This window comes from Pyrus communis, chromosome 4 (genome assembly GCF_963583255.1).
Source record: "Pyrus communis chromosome 4, drPyrComm1.1, whole genome shotgun sequence".
NCBI lineage: Eukaryota > Viridiplantae > Streptophyta > Magnoliopsida > Rosales > Rosaceae > Pyrus > Pyrus communis.
Window position 1 is genome coordinate 6484126 of NC_084806.1, and position 20772 is coordinate 6504897.

General features: G+C 38.6%; 3 protein-coding genes across 3 annotated transcripts; 2 read left to right on the top strand and 1 right to left on the bottom strand.

Annotated features, from left to right (window-relative positions):
* Positions 1 to 2263: 2263 nt before the first annotated feature.
* Positions 2264 to 5162, bottom strand: LOC137732585 (uncharacterized). The gene is made up of 4 exons (XM_068471903.1): positions 4680 to 5162; positions 3752 to 4189; positions 3304 to 3610; positions 2264 to 2785 (listed from the first exon to the last, which is right to left on the bottom strand). The coding sequence occupies exons 1-4, from the start codon at positions 5160 to 5162 to the stop codon at positions 2643 to 2645; spliced, it is 1371 nt and encodes a 456-aa protein (XP_068328004.1). The 3' UTR covers positions 2264 to 2642.
* Positions 5163 to 9630: 4468 nt separating this feature from the next.
* Positions 9631 to 12439, top strand: LOC137731898 (4-coumarate--CoA ligase-like 9). The gene is made up of 6 exons (XM_068471148.1): positions 9631 to 10778; positions 10881 to 11070; positions 11343 to 11488; positions 11579 to 11646; positions 11748 to 11850; positions 11921 to 12439. Exons 1-6 carry the CDS (start codon positions 9753 to 9755, stop codon positions 12032 to 12034), a joined length of 1647 nt encoding a protein of 548 aa, XP_068327249.1. The 5' UTR covers positions 9631 to 9752; the 3' UTR covers positions 12035 to 12439.
* A 3756-nt stretch (positions 12440 to 16195) lies between these two features.
* Positions 16196 to 19163, top strand: LOC137731763 (4-coumarate--CoA ligase-like 9). The gene is made up of 6 exons (XM_068470970.1): positions 16196 to 17755; positions 17880 to 18069; positions 18310 to 18455; positions 18546 to 18613; positions 18716 to 18818; positions 18916 to 19163. The coding sequence occupies exons 1-6, from the start codon at positions 16730 to 16732 to the stop codon at positions 19027 to 19029; spliced, it is 1647 nt and encodes a 548-aa protein (XP_068327071.1). The 5' UTR covers positions 16196 to 16729; the 3' UTR covers positions 19030 to 19163.
* The last annotated feature ends 1609 nt before the right edge of the window (positions 19164 to 20772 follow it).

Genomic DNA, 20772 nt, shown 5'->3' on the forward strand with positions numbered 1-20772 from the left:
TTCTGGTGGCGTGAAGAATCAACGTTTCACTAGTTGTAGATTTTTTTTATGACATATATCTGCGCATGTCACTGCAGTATCAAAGCAAGCAAATTGAGGAGGTTTCCTGCACTTCCAGGAATTTATAGAACTTCAATTAGTTGTTCCTACTGGCAAACTAGAGGTACTATGCAAAGCCTTGGTTTGTTTTAGATTTTGGTCTTATCTTCTTCGGATCTTAATGGTTTTTTATGTGAATTATTTTGACGGCATTTTAGTGTATGCTTTTTCTTTTGTTTTTCAGAAGAGTATTGAGAAATGCGTTAGAAAGGAAAATGAAGAATAAAAACCATTCTGATTGCAATTCCAGGACAGTTCATACTTCATATTCTAAATTCGACCAAATTTCAGGACCATGTTGTAGCCCATTCATTTTGCTTTGAAGTTCATATAATTGAATCAAATTCAAAGCTGCTTAAAATCGGAATGCATAAATACTGAAATGCTAGTTGCACTAGCGATATAAACATATTTTGTCATCGAAATGGGGGTATGAATTCTAGTCCAAAATTGTATATGAACAACTTTGAAAAGCTAAAGCCTGTATCTTTAGGAATACTTGGATTTGGTTCTCATACACCATCTTGTGAAAACTTAAGAGTTATACGAGTCTTTTTCTTTGGATATAAGTTAGTACCGTGGTGTAATTAGTTTGAAACTGATGTTTAGAAAAAGTTAGGATTGGGCACTGTTAAGATGGTTGGCTGATGTATATAGGGATAACTAACTCAAAGCATATAGACTATGGTTTATATACATGGTGTTGGAGGAAACTGTGGCTGATTTTCTGCCAATTGTGCTGTGTCTTAATTTTCTGCATGTGTTATCATAAATATGTGTGTTGGTCGTTTGGAGATGTGATTATATTTAACAACCTTCGTCGGCATATGGTGCAACTTTTGTAGTTTTGTATCCATAAGTGGGTTTCCCATATTTTTATCTCTTAAATGAATAAGAATTGCTTGTCTGTGTCGTAATTCCATTATAGGCGTGGCTGGAGTCGAATGGGTTGCTTGAAGATGGAATATAGTTGTTCGCTTCCCATTCACTTAAGCAAATATCGTATGAGGAGAGCCTAGGTGGAAATAGACATACTTTGCCATATGCTTTCTGCAGGTGGGGGCTGATGAGGTTCAACAGGCACATTAGGGCGGTAGAGGCGTATCCCACGCACATACAGGTATTGGCTGATGAAGTTTATGCACGATCACAGCTAATGATCTGCCTATGTGCTACTCAAATTCTGTTCCACATAATCTAAAGTGTTAGGTTGTTTTTGGGCGCTGAGCAGTCAGTAGCGTATTGGTGTCGTGTTTGTTTTCGATCCATTCCAAATATTTGATGTTTAGTTTAGGCTGTAGGTTGTGTCGTGCGACAATGAAACCTTGGTACCGAGGTGAAAATTGTTGCAATTGGGTTCGGCAGACGTGTTCGTCTTTTGGAAGGTGCGAAGCAAATGGGCGCTGTGCTGCCTCGTCTCAAAGGATGTCTTCTTTTTTTCTGGCGGATGGTGCAATCCTCTCCGTTGCGTTCCTTTTTGGTTTCTGTTTGTAAATAATAACTCGACTTACCTGTCCAAGTTACAAGTGGTTTTTCGATACATGGCGATCCAGTTACGTGTTCGCATTTTAGCTTGTTGCACGATAACCCGAGACTCTGTGGATAGCTTTTACAACTTCAAAACTTTAGAGAACCGCTGAACCTACTTCAGTGTTTATAATTTCACCGACCATAAAAAGTTCAGAATTGAAATGCTATTTTTTTACCCACTATTATCCTTAAAATAGCTCATTCGACGACAATTTACCAGTAATTGAATGACCTTCCAAAATACTTTGCTGCTATGTGATTATAAACTCCAATAACTACCATCAATATCCAATCACCATTAGTTGCTGGCTTCTTATCCTTTAATTAGAAAAGGCATCCACATTTGTTCATTTTATCATTTTAGAATTCCTTTTATCCTCATCCTTCGTATCTTTTTTTAGAATACGGTTTACGTTTTGTCCATTCCTTTCATAATCCAATGTAAGTTTAGGCTCATGTTTTCTTTTCGCGCCTAACCTATTATTATTATATATCTTGTAAGATCTTTATCGGCCGTTTTATAAATGAGCAAACTTGTAATTAAAAATTTTATTAAAAAATGAGTAAGGAGATAAAGACATTGGAGTGAGAATAACAACACTCTTTATTTATTACATGGAGATATGATTACGAAAAACACGAACTCTCGACCAAAATAAATAAAATAATAAATAATCTTCTCCTATGTTTTCGGTATACAAAGAAGCAGCATGATTTCGGTATTTCGAATGCAATCAAGTAATCAAGTAATCAACAATCAAGTATACAAAGAAGCAGCATGATTCCGGCATTTCGAATGTAATCAAGCAATCAACGACAGATTTCATGGGGAAATAATCGAAGAGACGACGCTGCCAAGCAGAACAAATCTACGATTTAGGCGCGAATCTGTAATTCCAACCAAAGAGATGAAGGTGCAAACCGAAAAAGATCGACAACTGTGGGCATCTTTAACTTCATTTGTGCATGTCGATTTCACGACGCCAATGTGGTCGTGGATCGAGCGGCGTGCATCAAGTCGACGTGAAAACTAACGTCTTTCCAAGAACAAAGGTGATCAGAGACAGTTCAATGAAGAAAATTGTGTTGAGGAGGGCTCTGTCGACTGTCCATCCAAAAATTGTGATCCCCCCATGATTGGTTTGCAAGTATGACACTGCATTGGAGAACAAAGGGAAAATCTTGAGACAATTGAAAACCAATGGAAGTGAAGAGATAATGTACATAGAAAACCATATATGACACAAAATTTTGGCTTTGAAATGCACGGCGAAGTCTGAGACATTGGAATCGAAGTGTCCGCTACCAAGCTGATAAACGAAACCTTCACCAACATGGAACAAAGCTCCATGTTGGGCCATTAGCCTCGATGATTTGTATGCGAGGCTAGGGGCTTGTATACGAGTCTTAGAAGGATTGATATGCTTGTCTAATGCTTATTCATTAAACTATACATCGACATTTTGAGTATTTAAACACGCGATCGATCCATAGCCAACTGACTTCAATTAGAAAAGATGGAAGCGGCTAGTTTTGTACTTCGATTCCAACAAAACAAGAAAATTAGAAATTGGTTCGTGTTCATATGCAATTGTTAGACTAATTTCTAAGTCAAAAAATGTTGCTGGAAAAGGAATCAGATGTATTTTAGAGGCAGTGTAAGCTGATCCATACCGAAAGCTTGTCTCCTGTGATAGGAAGACATGTACGAAGCTAGCTGTGTATTCGTAGGCATTGGAACGTAATCCATCGACTCCAAGTCACTCTCGGAGTAGCTTATTTGCAGCGAGTTCAATGTGTCGGCAGCCTCTGGGTTCACCAAGCAGTTTGAACTTCTGTTGTGAGATGTATCGTTAGAACTGCATGTCATTAACGCATGCCATCTACTGGCAACTGTCACTATGCCTTGCGCTCTATGGGAAATTCTGGTCGCTGCGTGCAGGGAGAGAATAATGCCCACAACTTGAACAATTGTGGAGACCTGAAATTTTGGGGGAAAAAAGGAGGGAAATTTAATGCGTTATGGTTTGAATCTAAGCTTGTAAGAGTGGGAAGTTAATCTACTGATACATACACAAAAGCATTTAATCAACTGATACATACACAAAAGCGCTGAACTTACTGCAAAATCGCCGCCATTTATGACAGTGATGTCTCCCCTGTATTCTGTGGTCTCAAATAGAGTGACAAACTGGCTTGCGGTGACAACTATGAACTGCAGGAGAAGGAAGATTCGGAACCTGTGGCTTATTTTACAGAGATGGTAGCGCAGACGAATATGCTCGTCCATAAATACCAGCACATCAGATTCCCTTTCCAAGAGCCTTGCATAATCGTCGAAGTGGATAACTTGCAAATTGCAGACCAAGTGAAACAAAATGCTGGCTGTTAGAGTGATTGTACTCACATAAGCCCACGATAGAACCAAAGTGAACAATACACCAACTGATTTCCCCCACCCCCATGAATCGTGATGCACGTATATCATGCGGACGACCTCACGCAGTGTCTTCAAAAGAAAACATGGCAGTGCCCACCGAACAAGCAATCGGAAAGAATCCTGCGAAGATATGACCCAAGCCAAATTCTTAGCATAGAAGTTCAAATAAACAGATGACACAACTGACTGACAGTGTTTGGATGCTGCAGTTAGTGAACGACGGGAGGTTACTTTCAGAAGGGGTAACATCAAGGTGCATATCCTATTCCTACGAGCATTACTAAACAGATGCGAAATTGAGAGAACGCGAGGATGGAAGATTTCGATTATGTTTTCTGCAGCCTGTAGGCCTCGAATTAGCAAAGAAAACATGCTGAATTTTGGTAAGTACATTATGTACATATAAGAAGAATTTTGAAAGTTTCCATATCATCACATTTGAAGTTGATATATGGAAAATTCTAGTATGCTAGTATAAATGCTCCTCTCATCTGACGAATATGCCATACACCGGAGCATAGTAGAATTTCCGGGTTGATGTATGCAATGCAAAAGCACAACAGCATGTTCGTAAAACAATCAAGTAAATCATTTCAAGCTATGATCATACCTTAATCTGCTTGATGTAATCGTTTCGAAACCGAACGATATGGCCGCTATAGCGATCGACAAAGAGGAACCTCCGAATGCCATACTTGCGAAGTCTGGGTGAGATGCAGAGCACAGAGACCGCCGCCAGGATCGCCTGCGAGCCCACGATAACGAGCTCGAACCTTTTAATCTGATACTTCTTACAGTCGGAGCAGTTGAACACCACAAGCACAACCACCGGAAGAGCCACACCGATGAGAGCCAGAGCTGTCCAGGACAGGGCAAGGCTCAACCAAGAAGATTGGTTGAAGCCCAAGAGAGTGAGAAACGTTTCTAGCCATTGGAGTGTTTGGTCCAATGGGGTACCTTTGTATTCTTCTTCTCCGCCCAGGTGACGGTTGCTGTGGGGGTTGTTGTGGTGGTGGTTGTCATTGTTATTAGAATCGAGAAGAGGGGTAAGTTGGGAAGGTGGCTCCTCTGTTTTTATAAAAACGTCCGCCATGGATGGATTATGAGCTTAATTATTGAGCTTAAAGCTGAGATTATGGTGGCTTTAGAGATAGAATGGTGGCAACCCAGTTGAGATTTTGGTGCTTTAAATAGGAAAGTTGGAAGCTTTTTACAAATTAATTTACGGGCTCAGTCTGTCGTCGGGTTAAAGAACAGAAATCAAACCCAGGTTTTTTTTTTCCCTTCCTAAATCTTCAATATTTGTTCCGGAAGCAATCAAATAAAAGTAAAACAATATAAAATGAAAGCCGCAAACGTATGACAACGAAACGGAAAGAGGCAGATTCGCTGCCTTCCCACTTCCTAGCTCTTGTTTTGTGTGGTTACGGTTAAATCACGTTAATATTTTATATTATTTTTTTTATAAAAATAATAAAATAAAATAAAATAATAATATAAAATATTAACATAACCACACAAACAAAAAAGCACGGAAAGACATAAGAATTAAAAGAACAAAGAATTTGCTTTCGAAACGAAACGCGTTGGGTTACCGAAGTTATTTAAAGCAGTATATTACAATTATTTTACTCAAGTTTCATAATTTCCAACGCGATTTTAATAAAATAATATAATTATCTTATTGTTTGTCAATTTAACGATTAGGAATATACTTAACCTAGAGACTTGAAAATTGGAATCTGCTTTTTTGCACTTTCTCTGTTCCTCTTAACTTTTGTTCTGGAATTCTTTAATGGCAAGATAAACAGATGATTGAGCGACAGGTATGGGGATCAAAAGGGACAAAAAGTGACTCGCGACAAGTGTCGGATCTATGATCTTTGTATATGGTTTTGTTTTTCAGATTTTGGGACACCAACTTTGTCGAACTCGAAGGCTTCATGTTCCCGCCAAATAAAAAACATGTTCGGCCGAGTTATAGCCGGACACGAAGAGCAATCGCTGGTCAAACACATGAGATGTGACAACTAAGCTAATTAAGCACGTAGGATTATGCGATCTTGATTGGGGTTTAAGGTTAATTAATTGGTGGGGGATCGGTGATTAGGGAGAGGGTTGAGGAGTGTGGAGTGGTTTAGTTGAGTGAGTTGGAGGATTGGAGGTGACAAAGTGAAATGATTGAGATGGTGATGCTTTTGGTGTAGGTGGAGACGGGTGGAATTTTAAATAGAGAAAAAAGATTTTCGTGTAATAATATGATTCGGTATAATAATGTACGATGATAAATATTTTATGTATAATGATAACTTTAAAAAAAATAATAATAATTTAACGATAAGTTTAAATAGTGGACGGATTAAATTTATTAGAACACATAAAAAAAATTTGAATAATAAAACAATACCATGCAAGTTGATACAACAAACGATGATTTAATACCTACATCAAGTCTTGGCGTTGCTAGCTACTCTAGTTGGAAACGTAATTCAAAAAACAAAAAAAACAAACATATAACAATTTGAGATAAAAATCTCATACGTCTCATTGCTCTATGTGAAAAATCATATTAATGCTCGTCAAAAAGAACCTTGCTCATGTTTTCATAGTCGTCAAGCTGAGACCATTTTGCATAAACAATATCGCCAATTTTTTTGTGTATCCGAAATGTATCATGATCTTGAGTGGAGATTAGGCCCAATTTGGAACTTGAAGCTCAAATCTGTAATGTTTGAATTTTTCTAATTTTACCCTTGTCAAAATGATCTTCAATCCACATTTTTTGTTGATCCTAAAAATTATAAAGCTTACGTGGCGTACAGATTGAGTAACTATGAACTAACTACGTCATTCTTGTAGATGCAGGCGTGCCAACTAGCAACCAAGTTGGGTCCAATCAGTTAATTCAGGGCCAAACAATGATTATTAGGCCAGCCCATCTCAGCCAATTTGTTAATTCATGCCAAAACACTTGTACATCAGTTATATTCTTTGGAGGAAACTAACATACATTTGGTAACAATTAACAAGTTTACTTCGTCATGTGGTTGATTTTATATGTTAACCAGCTCTTAATTTAGGGATACATCAAGTTTACTTTGTCATGCGGTTGATTTTATATGTCAACCAGCTCTTAATTTAGTGATACATCTTTTCTTGTACTATAATAGGTTCTAAGTTCAAACTCTTGTTAGTAAAAAAAAATTAATGAAGAGGGTCTCACAAACTTTTTTCTTAATAAAAAACACTTCATTAAAATTTACTAATAATGACAAAAAAAAGTGGTGACATTTTCGGAAATATGTGAAACTTTAGTGACGTCGACTGTTTATGCACGACTATGTCAACTGTTTGTGCACGATACCCACACTTTAACTTATTTACAAAAATGCCATTGACTTTTTTTTTTAGCTCAAGTTATTTACAATGCTGACACTAAACTTCAACTTATTTACTAAAATACTACCACCTCTTTTTTGTTTTGTTTTTGTTATTAATACATTTTCATTAATTTCTTTTTAATCTTAAAGGCTTTTTATTAAAGTTTCCATTAAAAAAAATAGGAAAATTAATAAAAATAACTTAAAAACTTTGAGTTTTAACGATAAAAACAGAATAAAGAGTAAAGTGAATAGTATCATAATTGACTTTTTAGTGTAAAAATGTAGTTTTTCGTTAAAATAAACAGTACCGAAAACTTTTCGTTAAAGTTGTCCAAAAAATTACGTGCCAATATTGATGGGCTTGGAGTTTGATATGGGCTACAAAGATTTGGACTCCTCATTTGTTGTACTTGACAATAATATGGACTTGAAACGGTTGTGATGTGATCTCAACTCCTCTTCTGTTGTCTTTTCCAATTTCTATTTCCAAACAACAAATTGACCAAACAAATTTTTAAAAAATAATTATATTTATAATACTAATTTAAATTTTTTTTAACAAACGATATTATTTACACTAAAAGACAAAACTAACTTGAATTGAATCACGACAAATACGTCGCTAATGATTTTGTTTCGAAAATTAAAATTTGGGGAAGGGACTCACCCATTTCTCTAGGCTAACATTTTGGGAAACCCTTCACTCATCTTTCACAAATACGTCACAGAGTTGTCTATTGGATATAAGTTAGGATAATAATTGTGTTTTCCACGTGAGAAATGCACATATTCCACCATTTTGAATAATGTATTTTCAACATATAAAAAATTTCATAATCATAACCGTTCAATTTATTAATCTTCATTTGAAGATTATCTCTACAAAATATTATCAGAGATCGTTTAGTTATCCAAATTTATAGAACAAATCAAAGGTTTGAGCAAGTAAAATATTCATGGTGTACCGTCCATTTATTTGATACATTTGAATAACTAAATAATCTCATATTCGAATAAAATTTTTATCCAAAATGATCTTGAAATAAAGATTTATAAATTGAATGGTTTTGATTATGAAGTTTATATGGTGAAGATACATTATTTGGGAATGATTGAGTTTGCGCATTCCCTCATGTGGGGAATGCAAGTTATAACTATTCTCTCAAAGTTCGCCTACAATCAAGGATAATACTTGCATCCCCCATGCGGGGGATGCACATATCTCCCATTTCCAAATAATATATCTTGACCAAATAAAATCAACGATTGGAACAGTTCAATTTATTAATCTTCATTTGAAGATCACTCCTACAAAAGTCATTTGAAGTGAAAATCGTGTAATCATCTAAATGTATTAAACAAATGGACAGTTCATCATGAATATGTTAGTTGATACCTACACGTTGATTTTCTCAATACATTGAAAGACTAAACGACCTTCGCTTGAAATAGTTTTTTGTAACGGTGGTCATCAAATGAAGAAGAAATTGAACAATTCCAGTTATGAAATTTGTATAGTTAAGATACATTATTCACAAAAAGAGAAATGAGCTCATCCCTCTAGAGTGGAATGCAAGTATTACCCTACAATCAATCCTACGTATGCTTTAAGAAATAATATATAACAAGAGCATAACCAATAGCTCTTTTGGGAAAAATCTCTTCATTAATTGAAGGATCAGATGTTGGGTGTTATCATTTGCTAATATCTCAATGGTTTTGTATTTCTACCCATACGTTCTGCATTTGAAACTTTCGTATGGCCTCCTATGCCATTCTAACAGTTTCGAATCTTCGCCTCTCTTTAATCATATGTTAAAGTGGTAGATTATCTTGGTGGTTAGAGCATCTTTCTTCAACCTACTACAATTATTTCAGATTAAAATCTTCATGTCTTCTCTTATTTCTTAATGTCGTCTTGTAACAGGGAAATGTTAAGGAGATTAAATGTGTAGACTAAACTGTGTAAACTAAACGACGTAGAAGTTCATGATTGAATTATAACTTAAATGTTGATTAATATGTTTATTTGTTATTGGTGACATTTTGTGTGTAATTTGTAAATTTAGTTTCGGTAGCAAATCCCCTCCTTGTAATATTATAACACATGTTTACGATAGAGTTACTGATAGTGAAATTTTGTACTATACTCTCTTACCTACCATCACTTGAAACTAAAACGTGACGACTTATTGGACAAATCACAAACCCAATTACCTACTTAGTATCCAAACCCAATTTTAATACCTCCATTTCCAATCCAAATCCTGAAACCTCAACCTCAAACTACTGATACAAAAATGGCGACTCAACAGAAGGGCAGCAGCATTGATCCAAGGAGTGGGTTTTGCTCAAAGACCAAGACTTTCCACAGCCTGAGACCCAAATCCCAACTCCCTCCCCAAACCACGCCTCTTTCCCTCACCCACTACCTCCTCTCCCACCTCCACCACTCCCCTCCCCTGCCTTCCACTCCAGCCCTCCTCGACGCCGCCACCGCCCACCATATTCTCTACCCCGAGTTCATTTTTCGAGTCCGAACCCTCGCCGCCTCGCTTCAATCCCAGCTCGGCCTCTCCCACGGCCAATGCGCCTTCGTTCTCTCCCCCAACTCCCTCCACCTCCCCATCCTCCACCTCTCTCTCCTCTTCCTCGGCGTCATCGTCTCCCCTTCCAACCCCGCAAGCTCCAGTCCCGAAATTTCCCACCAAATCCGCATATGCAGGCCCGCCGTCGCATTCGCCACCTCCGCCACCGCTCAAAAAATTCCCAACTCCCTCCGCCTCGGGACCATCCTCCTTGACTCCGCCGAGTTCGAGTCCATGATGATGACCTGTCCGAGTTCGACCGAATCGCTTCGAGTTGAAGTGAGGCAATCAGACACCGCCACGATTCTCTACTCATCCGGGACCACCGGGAGGGTCAAAGGCGTGGAGTTGACTCACCGGAACTGGATATCGATGATGGCCGGCATCCACGCGGTTCGAAACCCATCGGCTCCACACCCTGTGTGTCTCTGTACGGTGCCGTTTTTCCACGTGTACGGGTTCGCGTACTGCCTGAGAGTTTTGGTGACGGGGGACACGCTGGCGTGGATGGGAAGGTTCGATTTGAAGGTGATGATGAGATCCATCGAGCGGTTCCGAATCGCCCACATGGCCTGTGCCCCGCCGGCGGTCGTGGCTTTGGTGAAGCACGGGGACATAAACGAGATGGACGGCTACGATTTGAGCTCCCTGCAAGTGATCGGCTGCGGCGGCGCTCCGCTGGCGAAGAGTGTGGTCGAGAAGCTGAAGAAGCGGCTGCCGAACGTACAAGTCTCACAGGTTCGGGAGTGATGTGTACATATTGTCGATGAGTTTAAGTTTTAACGACGTTTAATGTGTTGTCGTTTTGGCCAACTTTGGGCCGTGTGGTGGGCTGTGCAGGGATATGGGATGACGGAGACGACGGCCCGAGTGTTTGGCGCGCTGGGCCCGGAAGAAACCCGAGTGGAAGGAGCTAATGGAAGGCTGATGTCAGATATTGAGGCCAAGATTGTGGAGCCTGGGACCGGGAGTGGCCTGCCTCCTTTGATGCAAGGGGAAATTTGGGTTAGAGGACCATACGTTATGAAAGGTAATGTTGATATTCACATGGCATTTATTTGGACATGACGATCTTTCTTTATTATTAGACAACGTACTTTTGATATAGCGTTAGAAAAACTACATTTGACAATAAGAATGAAAATCCTGCATGAAAAATATTTACTATCTATAATATTGAAACAAAAAATCGACAGTGGAATACAAGTTTAGGGAAGAAACTGATAGTGAATTAACGGGAAATTTATAGTGAAGTAGTAGTTCATGTTTGATGGGTGGTAGTGATTATTTTAATTAATGTAGGTTACACTGGTGACGAAGAAGCAACTGCTGCAATTTTCGACTCAGAAGGATGGTTAAAAACTGGAGACATTTGCTACATAGACAATGAAGGTTTTCTATATTTTGTCGATCGAATCAAGGAATTGATCAAGTACAAAGGCTACCAGGTTTGCCGCCTCTGCACCTTCCAAATTCACCCCTTAACCAAACACTTGTTTCCTTCTTCGCTTCAATGGGATTGCGTATGTTTGCATTAGGTTGCCCCGGCGGAGTTGGAGGATCTGCTTCACTCCCATTCAGACATTGTCGATGCAGCTGTGATTCCGTACGTAACTTACTCTACCGTTTTGATTATGATTTGAGTTCGAGCTTCGCGTGCGAACAGCTCATGGAGTTTGTGTTTGGGTGATGGAAAATGATGGACAGGTACCCAGATGAGGAAGCAGGTCAAGTACCCATGGCCTTCGTCGTGAGGAGCCTTGGAAGTGCCATTGATGAATCACAGATCAAGGATTTCATTGCGAAACAGGTAACTCTCATAGAAACTAATGTTTTACGGTTTAACCAATTTTAATTTCACCGTGCTGCATCACTTGCAGGTTGCGCCATATAAGAAGATTCGACGCGTAACATTCATCGGTGCAATACCAAAGAATGCGCAGGGAAAAGTGTTGAGGAAGGAATTAATCAAACTTGCACTATCCAAGTTATGAATTCCAGTTTCTTTCTTCTGGTGTTAGTTTATATTTCAAGCTCCCGAATGTAAATACGATTAATTGCTTGGCCAGCAAGCAAAGATAGCCATTACTTCAAAGTATGTAAAGACTGCAGCTTCATTCACGCTAGTTGCGATTGGAAGAGCTTCATCCATAGTTTGGTGTTGCTCTGGCTTTTCCCCAACATCTGATTCCTTCAAATTCAAAATATGTTAGTTATCCATATTGTTCCAGAAACACCAATTACCGTTGGAGGGGCTTATGATAATTTTCCCTTTTTCTCACTTAAGATATTTTAGGTTTTTTTTTTTATTGCCTATATAACTAATAATTATGTGGCAAGACATGATTGGTTGGTTTTTAGGTTTTTGAAGGTCATTTATACAAGGATAAATTTGTCAATAGAATTATAATTTCAAAGTGAATGGATAAGACACTGGAGTTGGCTTAGCAACACTAAAAAAAGGCGGTGGGGTTTTCGTAAATAAGTTATACTTTAGTGACACTGACTGTTTATGCAAAAATTGTTTTTTTTACTTCATTTTGTTTACGATACGACCATAAATATTAACTTATTTACAAAACGATAATGTTAGGAAGACTAAATTTGGGGACTAAATTTACAAACTAAATGATGTATCACTAATAGGAATGAGCACGTTTATCAACGTTTAAGTGATTAAACAATCAACTTTTATGTCCTTTAATTTTCAAAACTTTGTCTATAAATTTAGTGTCCCTAGCATTACCCTTTACAAGAAGATCACCATCTTTTTTTTTCCTTATTACTTTTTCTTTTATTTATTTATTTTAATCTTAAGAGCCTTTCATTAAAAATTATTAGTTTGCCTACATTGATGGCTTGGAGTTTGACAGAATCAGTATTCTCTCCTGATCTAAGGATGAGGATCCTCCTGACCAAGGAGTGTGAGCCGTTGGATGAAAATCCAACGGTTACAAACAGGAGGGTCCCTTTAAAGTTATAATAATTATAATCGTTGGATTTTCATCCAACGGCCCACACTTTTTGGTCAGGAAGATCCTCATCCTTAGATCAGGAGAGGATCTTGATCCATGGGCTACAAAGATTTTGGACTCTTCTTTTGGTGTGCTTGAGAATAATATGGACTTGAAACGGCTGTGATAGGATCTCAAGTCCTGATCGGTTTTGTGCTTACAACTTGTCTTTCTGATTTCTACTTTTAAACAACAAATTGACACTATCCACCAAACAAATTAACAAGAAAAACTAGATTTATAATACTAAGGGCTCGTTTTGAAGTATCTTTGAAATGATTGAAAGCGTTTTTAAAGAAATTATTTTTGAGTTCCAAAAACATGTGTAAGAAGCACCAGTTAAGTGCTTTTTCTGAGAAGCACTTTAAGTGATTTTTTCAAAATTTATTTGCATTTTTATTAAGGACTAGTTTCAAATATATTTTTATCAAAAACGCTTTCAGCTATTTTATAAACACTTCCGTAATATTTGAGAAAGGCATTCACCCGTGTCTCTAAGCTAATATTTTGCGAAACCCTTCACTCATCTTTCACAAAAACTGATTAAATGAAAGGTCACATAGTTGTAAATTGGATCATATAAGTTAGGGTAATAATTGTGTTTTTCAGATCAGGAATGCACACATTCCACTATTCAAAATAACGTAACTTTAACATATAAACTTCATAATCGAAGCTGTTCAAGTTGTTAATCTTCATTTGAAGATCATCTTTACAAAATATCATTTGAATCAAGATAGTTTAGTCATCCAAATTTATAGGACAAAGCGACGGTTTGAGTACCAACTCACATATTCAAGATGAACCGTCCATTTATTTGATACATTTGGATAACTAAATGATCTCCAATTGGAATAACATTTTTATTCCAAATGATCTTAAAATGAATATATATAAATTGAACGTTCGATTATAAAGTTTATATGGTGTAGAAACATTATCTGCGAATGACATAATATATGCATCCCCCACACCATTCCCCCATTTGGGGAAGGCAAGTATTATCCTACAAGTTATAACTCATCTCTCCAAATTCGCATACAATCAAGGATAATACTTCCATCCCCCAATGTGGGGATACACATATCCCTCCATTTGCGAATAAGATATCTTAGCCGAATAAAATCCACAATCAAATCGTTCAATTTATTAATCTTCATTTGAAAATTACTCTTTAAAAAATCATGAAGATTCATCCAAACGTGTCAAACAAATGGACAGTTCGTTATGAATATGTTACTTGGTACATATACTGTTGATTTGCTCAATATATTTGAACTACTAAATGATACGTGATTGAAATAATTTTGCGTAGTGGCGGTCTTCTAATGAAGATTAAGAAATTGTCAGTTCCGATTATGAAATTGATAAATTTTATTGTTCCAGAAGAAATTGGCGGAATCATGCACCTTTTTGTTCCGAGTTATAACGAAAAAATGCAGTTGATTGTATCTAGCCTATTCCTAAAATAAACAACTCCCACACACTCCCATTCTAAAATACGATTAATATACGTTATTCCCAATATATATATATATATATATATATATATGTGTGTGTGTGTGTGTGTGTGTGTGTGTGTGTGTGTATCCCTTAAGGAGCGAATGCTAATAATATCCTACTATCAATCATTCGTATGATTTAAGAAAATAATATATAACAAAGAGCATAACCAATTGCTTTCAAGGTGGAAAAAAAGTCTATCAATTGAGGGGTTAAGTGTTGGGTGTTATTATCTGATAATATATTAATAGTTTTGGGTTTCTATCCACGTATTTGAGGTTCGAAACATTTCTCTAATCTCTTATACTAATGTAATAGTTTCGAATCTTCCTCTTTCTCATAATACTAATTTTTAAACAAAAATGTATTTATTTATCTGTAAATTAACAAGTGATAGATTGCCTTAATTGTTAAAATATTTTTCTTCAACTTACTACAAACAGTTTAAATTAAAATTTCTGGATCAGGATCCTCTCCTGAGCTAAGGGTGAGGATCCTCCTGACCAAGCTTATCGGGCCATTGAAAATTTATTCAACAGCTACAAACAGAGGGTTTCTCTAAAAGACATAATAATTGTAACCATTGGATAAAATTTTAACGGTCTGATAAGTTTGGTTAAGAGGATTCTCACCCTTAGCTCAGGAGAAACCTAATCCAAAATCTCCCGCTCTTTTCTAATTTTTAATAAATCGTTTATATAACACGTGTTTATGAGGACAAGGACATCACACCGGACATGTACCCACACGCAGAGTTTAAATATATTTAGTGAAAGTGACATTTTAGCTACTATCAGTGGAAACTTGCACGTGACCTTAATGGACAAATCACAAACGCAATAAAGCACTACTTTTTGTATTTTAGCCTACTTCATACCTCATACAATTCCGAATAAAGTTAAACCAAATGCCCAAGTGACAAGATTGTCTGCCCTTTCATTGTCCGTGCTCTCTTGTTTATATGGTTATGATTAAATTATGTTAATATTTTATATTATTATTTATTTTTGTTTTATTATCTCTATAAAAAAAATATAAAATGTTAACGTGGTTTAACCGTGACCACACAAAACAAAAAGGCACCGGAAGTGGGAGGGCAGACAATCCTTGTCCAATTTCAAAATACCTTTGAATTAAAACCAACAGATCCTCTCTGGATTTCTTTGAGAAGATTTCGAAGATGTGCGACTCGTGTTTATTTATTATATATCATATTGTTAGTTTCATCAGGTATTGTTTGTATTCAATTTTAAATAATAAAAATGTGAAATGATTTTCGATCGCACAATATACGACGAACTGATACGATTATTAAATTTCCATGATCTTAACAATGAGAATCCAAAAAGAATTCGGGTTCAATTAAAACACTAATTACTCTCTCTCACTTTCACTTCCTTCTTTTTTTTTTTTTTTTTTTTTGGGGAAACCACTTTCACTGCCCTTTTGTCATGCTACAGAGCCCTCGGCCCTACCCACCATATCCTTTTCAAAGCAAGCCCAGCACTGCTTAGCAAGCCTACGGTTCTGAGAAAATAGGTATTTGTCACACTCAAAATAAAAAGTCAAAACCTAACAAGTTCATTAAAAGACTAATCTGGAAAGTGAATATGACGATGGACAGCAGCCGGTGGACGTGCTTTTCTCATTGATAGATCCAGTACTGAACGCTGCACTGCCAGTTAGCAGGACCATCGGGGAACCACAGTGCAATCTCCTCCTTGCACTCTCACCTGAGTCAGTTCCATGAATTATGTTCCTGCCAATCTCAATTGCATAGTCACCACGGATGGTTCCAGGGGCAGGTTCTGCTGGGTTGGTGGCACCGATGATCTTTTGGCTGATAAGAATAACATGTTTCGGTTACATTGAAAAATCTTACACCGCAGACAAGTTTTCATAGTGACAATCCCTCGAAAAAAGGCTTTACTTTTTCCCCGACGTCATTTTGGCCACCGGGTTTAATCCAACGAGGGAAAATTTCAATTGTTTTATGTTTTTAGTTATTAAAGGTATTTTAGTATTTTTAAATCGAATTTTAGTTGTAATTATAATAAATTTAATAATTTAAGTGGTTTTAAATTGTGGTTATTTTTCCAAACATCTATTTTAATACCTCCATATCCAATTCAAATCCTGAAACCTCCTCAACCTCAAACAACTGAAACAATAATGGCGACTCAAGAGAAGTGCAGCAGCATTGATCCAAAGAGTGGGTTTTGCTCAAAGACCAAGACCTTCCACAGCCTGAGACCCAGATCCCAACCCCCTCCTCAAACCACGCCTCTTTCCCTCACCCACTACCTCCTCTCCCGCCTCCACCACTCCCCTCCCCTGCCTTCCACTCCCGCCCTCCTCGACGCCGCCACCGGCCACCATATTTTCTACCCCGAGTTCATTTTTCGAGTCCGAACCCTTGCCGCCTCGCTTCAATCCCAGCTCGGCCTCTCCCACGGCCAATGCGCCTTCGTTCTCTCCCCCAACTCCCTCCACCTCCCCATCCTCCACCTCTCTCTCCTCTCCCTCGGCGTTATCGTCTCCCCTTCCAACCCCGCCAGCTCCAATCCCGAAATCTCCCACCAAATCAGCATATGCAGACCCACCGTCGCATTCGCCACCACTGCCACCGCTCACAAAATCCCTAACTCCCTCCGCCTTGGGACCATCCTCCTCGACTCGGCCGAGTTCGAGTCCATGATGATGACCTGTCCAAGTTCGGCCGAATCGCTTCGAATTGAAGTGAGCCAATCGGACACCGCTACGATTCTCTACTCATCGGGGACCACCGGGAGGGTCAAAGGCGTGGAGTTTACTCACCGGCACTGGATATGGATGATGGCGGGCATCCACGCCGTTCGAAACGCGTCCGCTCCACACGCTGTGTGTCTCTGTACGGTGCCGTTTTTCCACTCGTACGGGTTCGCGTACTGCTTCATAGTTTTGTTGACGGGGGACACGCTGGCGTTCATGGGAAGGTTCGATTTGAAGGTGATGATGAGATCCATCGAGCGGTTCCGAATCACCGACGTGGCCTGTGCCCCGCCTGTGGTCGTGGCCTTGTTGAAGCACGGGGACATAAACGTGATGGACGGCTACGATTTGAGCTCCCTGCAAGTGATCGGCTGCGGCGGTGCTCCGCTGGCGAAGAGTGTGATCGAGAAGCTGAGGAAGTGGCTGCCCCACGTACAAGTCCCACAGGTTGGTGCAATGATGTGTAATTTTCAGATGGGTTTAACGACGTTTAATGTGTTGTCGTTTTTGTTCAACAAAAATTATGTGTTATCGTTTTGTCCAACTTTGGGCCGTGTGGTGGGTTGCGCAGGGATATGGGATGACGGAGATGACGGGCCGAGTATGTGGCCCGGTGGGCCCGGAAGAAACCCGAGTGGAAGGAGCTAATGGAAGGCTTACGTCAGATATTGAGGTCAAGATTGTGGAGCCTGAGACTGGCACTGCCCTGCCTCCTTTGATGCATGGGGAAGTTTGGGTTAGAGGACCATACGTTATGAAAGGTAATGCTGACGTTCACATAGTATTTATTACGGGGTTTTAAAATAGCGTTAGAAAAGCTACATTTAACAACAAGAACGGACGTTCCGCTCAAAAAATACTTTTGAACTACAATATTGAAATGAAAAATCGACAGTGGAGTACAATTTTAGGGGAGAAATTGACAATGAATTACCAATGCAACCGAAAATCGACAGTAGAATACTTTTGATGGGTGGTGGTGGTTACTTCAATTAGTGTAGGTTACGTTGGTGATGAAGATGCAACTGCCACAACTTTGAACTCGGAAGGATGGTTAAAAACTGGAGACATTTGCTACATAGACAATGAAGGTTTTCTATATTTCGTCGATCGAATCAAGGAATTGATCAAGTACAAAGGCTACCAGGTTTGCCACCTCTGCACCTTCCAAATACACCCTTTAACCAAACACTCGTTTTCTTCTTCGCTTCAATGGGAGTGCGTATTTTTGCATTAGGTTGCCCCGGCGGAGTTGGAGGATCTGCTTCACTCCCATCCAGACATTGTTGATGCAGCTGTGATTCCGTATGTAACTTACTCAATTGTTTTGAGTGTGATTTGAGTTCGAGCTTTGCGTGTAAAAAGCTCATGGAGTTTGTGTTTGGGTGAATGGAAAATGATGGACAGGTACCCAGATGAGGAAGCAGGTCAAGTACCCATGGCCTTCGTCGTGAGGAACCACGGAAGCGCCATTGATGAATCACAGATCAAGGATTTTATTGCAAAACAGGTAATCCTCAGACTATAATCATGATCAAACTACCATTAAAACGATGCTTTTACGGTTTTACCAATGTTAATGTACGGTACTGCATCATCAATTGCAGGTTGCGCCATATAAGAAGATACGACGCGTAGCATTCATCAATGCAATACCAAAGAATGTGCAGGGAAAAGTGTTGAGGAAGGAACTAATCAAACTTGCATTATCCAAGTTATGAATTCCAGTTTCTTTCTTCTGGTGTGTGTTTATATTTTAAGCTCTCGAATGTAAGTACGATCAATTGCTTCGCCTCCAAGCAAAGATGGTTCATTACTTCAAAGTATGAAAAGGACTGCAGCTTTATTCACACTACTTATTTGATTGCACAAATGTTGTATACTGATTAAAATGTTAATATGCTTGCGCGTACGAGCTTTTCACAAAGTGAAACAAAAGAGAGCGTACCAAAACATTGATCCATCGACACCAGCCTGCAGATTCCGCAGCCAGTTACCCCCAGGGCCTGATGAGGGAAGCAGCAATTCATATGGCGGAATGCCACCTCCGCTTCTGTTTTTAAGTATACCAGATTAGGCCTCTTTTGTATTACGTTCAGGCCACGGCTCGTTTTGCTTGGCATGGTGACCCTTTCTGAAAACTAAGCATCCCATGAAAACTGAAAAGCATATACGTTATACTGAGCTTTACTTATCGGTAGCATAGCATACAAGATCATACACTAGTTACTTCTAGTGTAAGATTAAAAAAAGAATCGATTGGATTCAGGTCATAATCTATATGGGATTCCCATGACTCGAAGAATTGAAGAGTTGAAGACATAATCATACGCTTGTCATTGCTAGTGTAAATTGAAAATATATGCATGTCATTACTGATTAACTTCGAGATGATGACAAATTGAGAGTATAAATATGTACCCCAATACACGTGTAAGTTGAAAGGTAATCATACACTAGTAGTAGTCTAGCTAGTGTAATTTGAATGCTAGTGTAATCATACACTAGCCGTAGCTTGTCCAAATACTAGTGTAATCAAACACTAGCACTCGGAAAAGTTGAAATACTGGAATATAACTCATACACGTGCAAGCTGTGTCCTACGGCTGTGAACTAGTACAATACTCTGAAACTATGTAAGTGTATGCTTAAAAATTAAAATACGATAAGTAAGAATAGGGAAAATCAACATTCATAAAGTCGTAATCATGATAAATTATAAGGCCTGGTAGGAAATCACAAAGTCCGTTTAACTCGTAAAAAGTAACTGAAATTTATATTTATCTAGGCATGCTTAATATTTGACAAAGAAAACATGTCTGACATAAAAGTCCACTCAGTGGTTGTCAATGAAGCCCTCATCCTCCAGCTGGCTGTCCTCTAGGGCTTCTGGAACTGCTAGCATCTAAACATATAACATAACCCATTAGCAAAAACTCTATGGTCCTATGGAAACAATTAAACATTGCAAGTGTTTTATGGATTCGTGCTATTTTGCTTGAGTTAAAATTTTATTGGACGGGATAGGAGTAAGGTTATACAAAAGATTCAAAAGACAACAAGATGCAGAGAACCAACTTTGCTGCCATTCTTGTCAACAAAGCACTAGAGTTGGATTAGGGTTTCGAAGTGGTTTGAGAGACAGAGATTATCTTGATTCGAGAGAAAGAGAGGGGGTTGAGGATTGCTGTTCGACTTCTGTGGTTCTGAAATATGATTTTATTCAAAAACAAATTATTTGAACCGTCCGAACCGGGCGAACGGTCTAACTGGGAAAAAAGGGTCGGACCGAATGAACCGACTGTTGGACGGCTGAACCGGGTCGGACCGAATGAACCGGGTCAGACAGGGCGAACCGGCTAAAAATATCATAAATATTAATAATATTCTTATGTATTAATTTACAGAAAGAGAAATTCCAAACTTGCCTACCCAATACCCATCCAAATCACTGTCATATCCAC

Coding starts and splice junctions, on each gene's coding strand:
- LOC137731898 (XM_068471148.1), top strand. CDS start 9,753: ATGGCGACTCAACAGAAGGGCAGCAGCATTGATCCAAGGAGTGGGTTT. Junction 11,071..11,342: donor AGGACCATACGTTATGAAAG/GTAATGTTGATA, acceptor TAATTAATGTAG/GTTACACTGGTGACGAAGAA. Junction 11,647..11,747: donor GTCGATGCAGCTGTGATTCC/GTACGTAACTTA, acceptor AATGATGGACAG/GTACCCAGATGAGGAAGCAG.
- LOC137732585 (XM_068471903.1), bottom strand. CDS start 5,162: ATGGCGGACGTTTTTATAAAAACAGAGGAGCCACCTTCCCAACTTACC. Junction 4,190..4,679: donor ATTACATCAAGCAGATTAAG/GTATGATCATAG, acceptor ATATCTTCGCAG/GATTCTTTCCGATTGCTTGT. Junction 2,786..3,303: donor TCACAGGAGACAAGCTTTCG/GTATGGATCAGC, acceptor TCTCCAATGCAG/TGTCATACTTGCAAACCAAT.
- LOC137731763 (XM_068470970.1), top strand. CDS start 16,730: ATGGCGACTCAAGAGAAGTGCAGCAGCATTGATCCAAAGAGTGGGTTT. Junction 18,070..18,309: donor AGGACCATACGTTATGAAAG/GTAATGCTGACG, acceptor CAATTAGTGTAG/GTTACGTTGGTGATGAAGAT. Junction 18,456..18,545: donor TCAAGTACAAAGGCTACCAG/GTTTGCCACCTC, acceptor TTTTTGCATTAG/GTTGCCCCGGCGGAGTTGGA.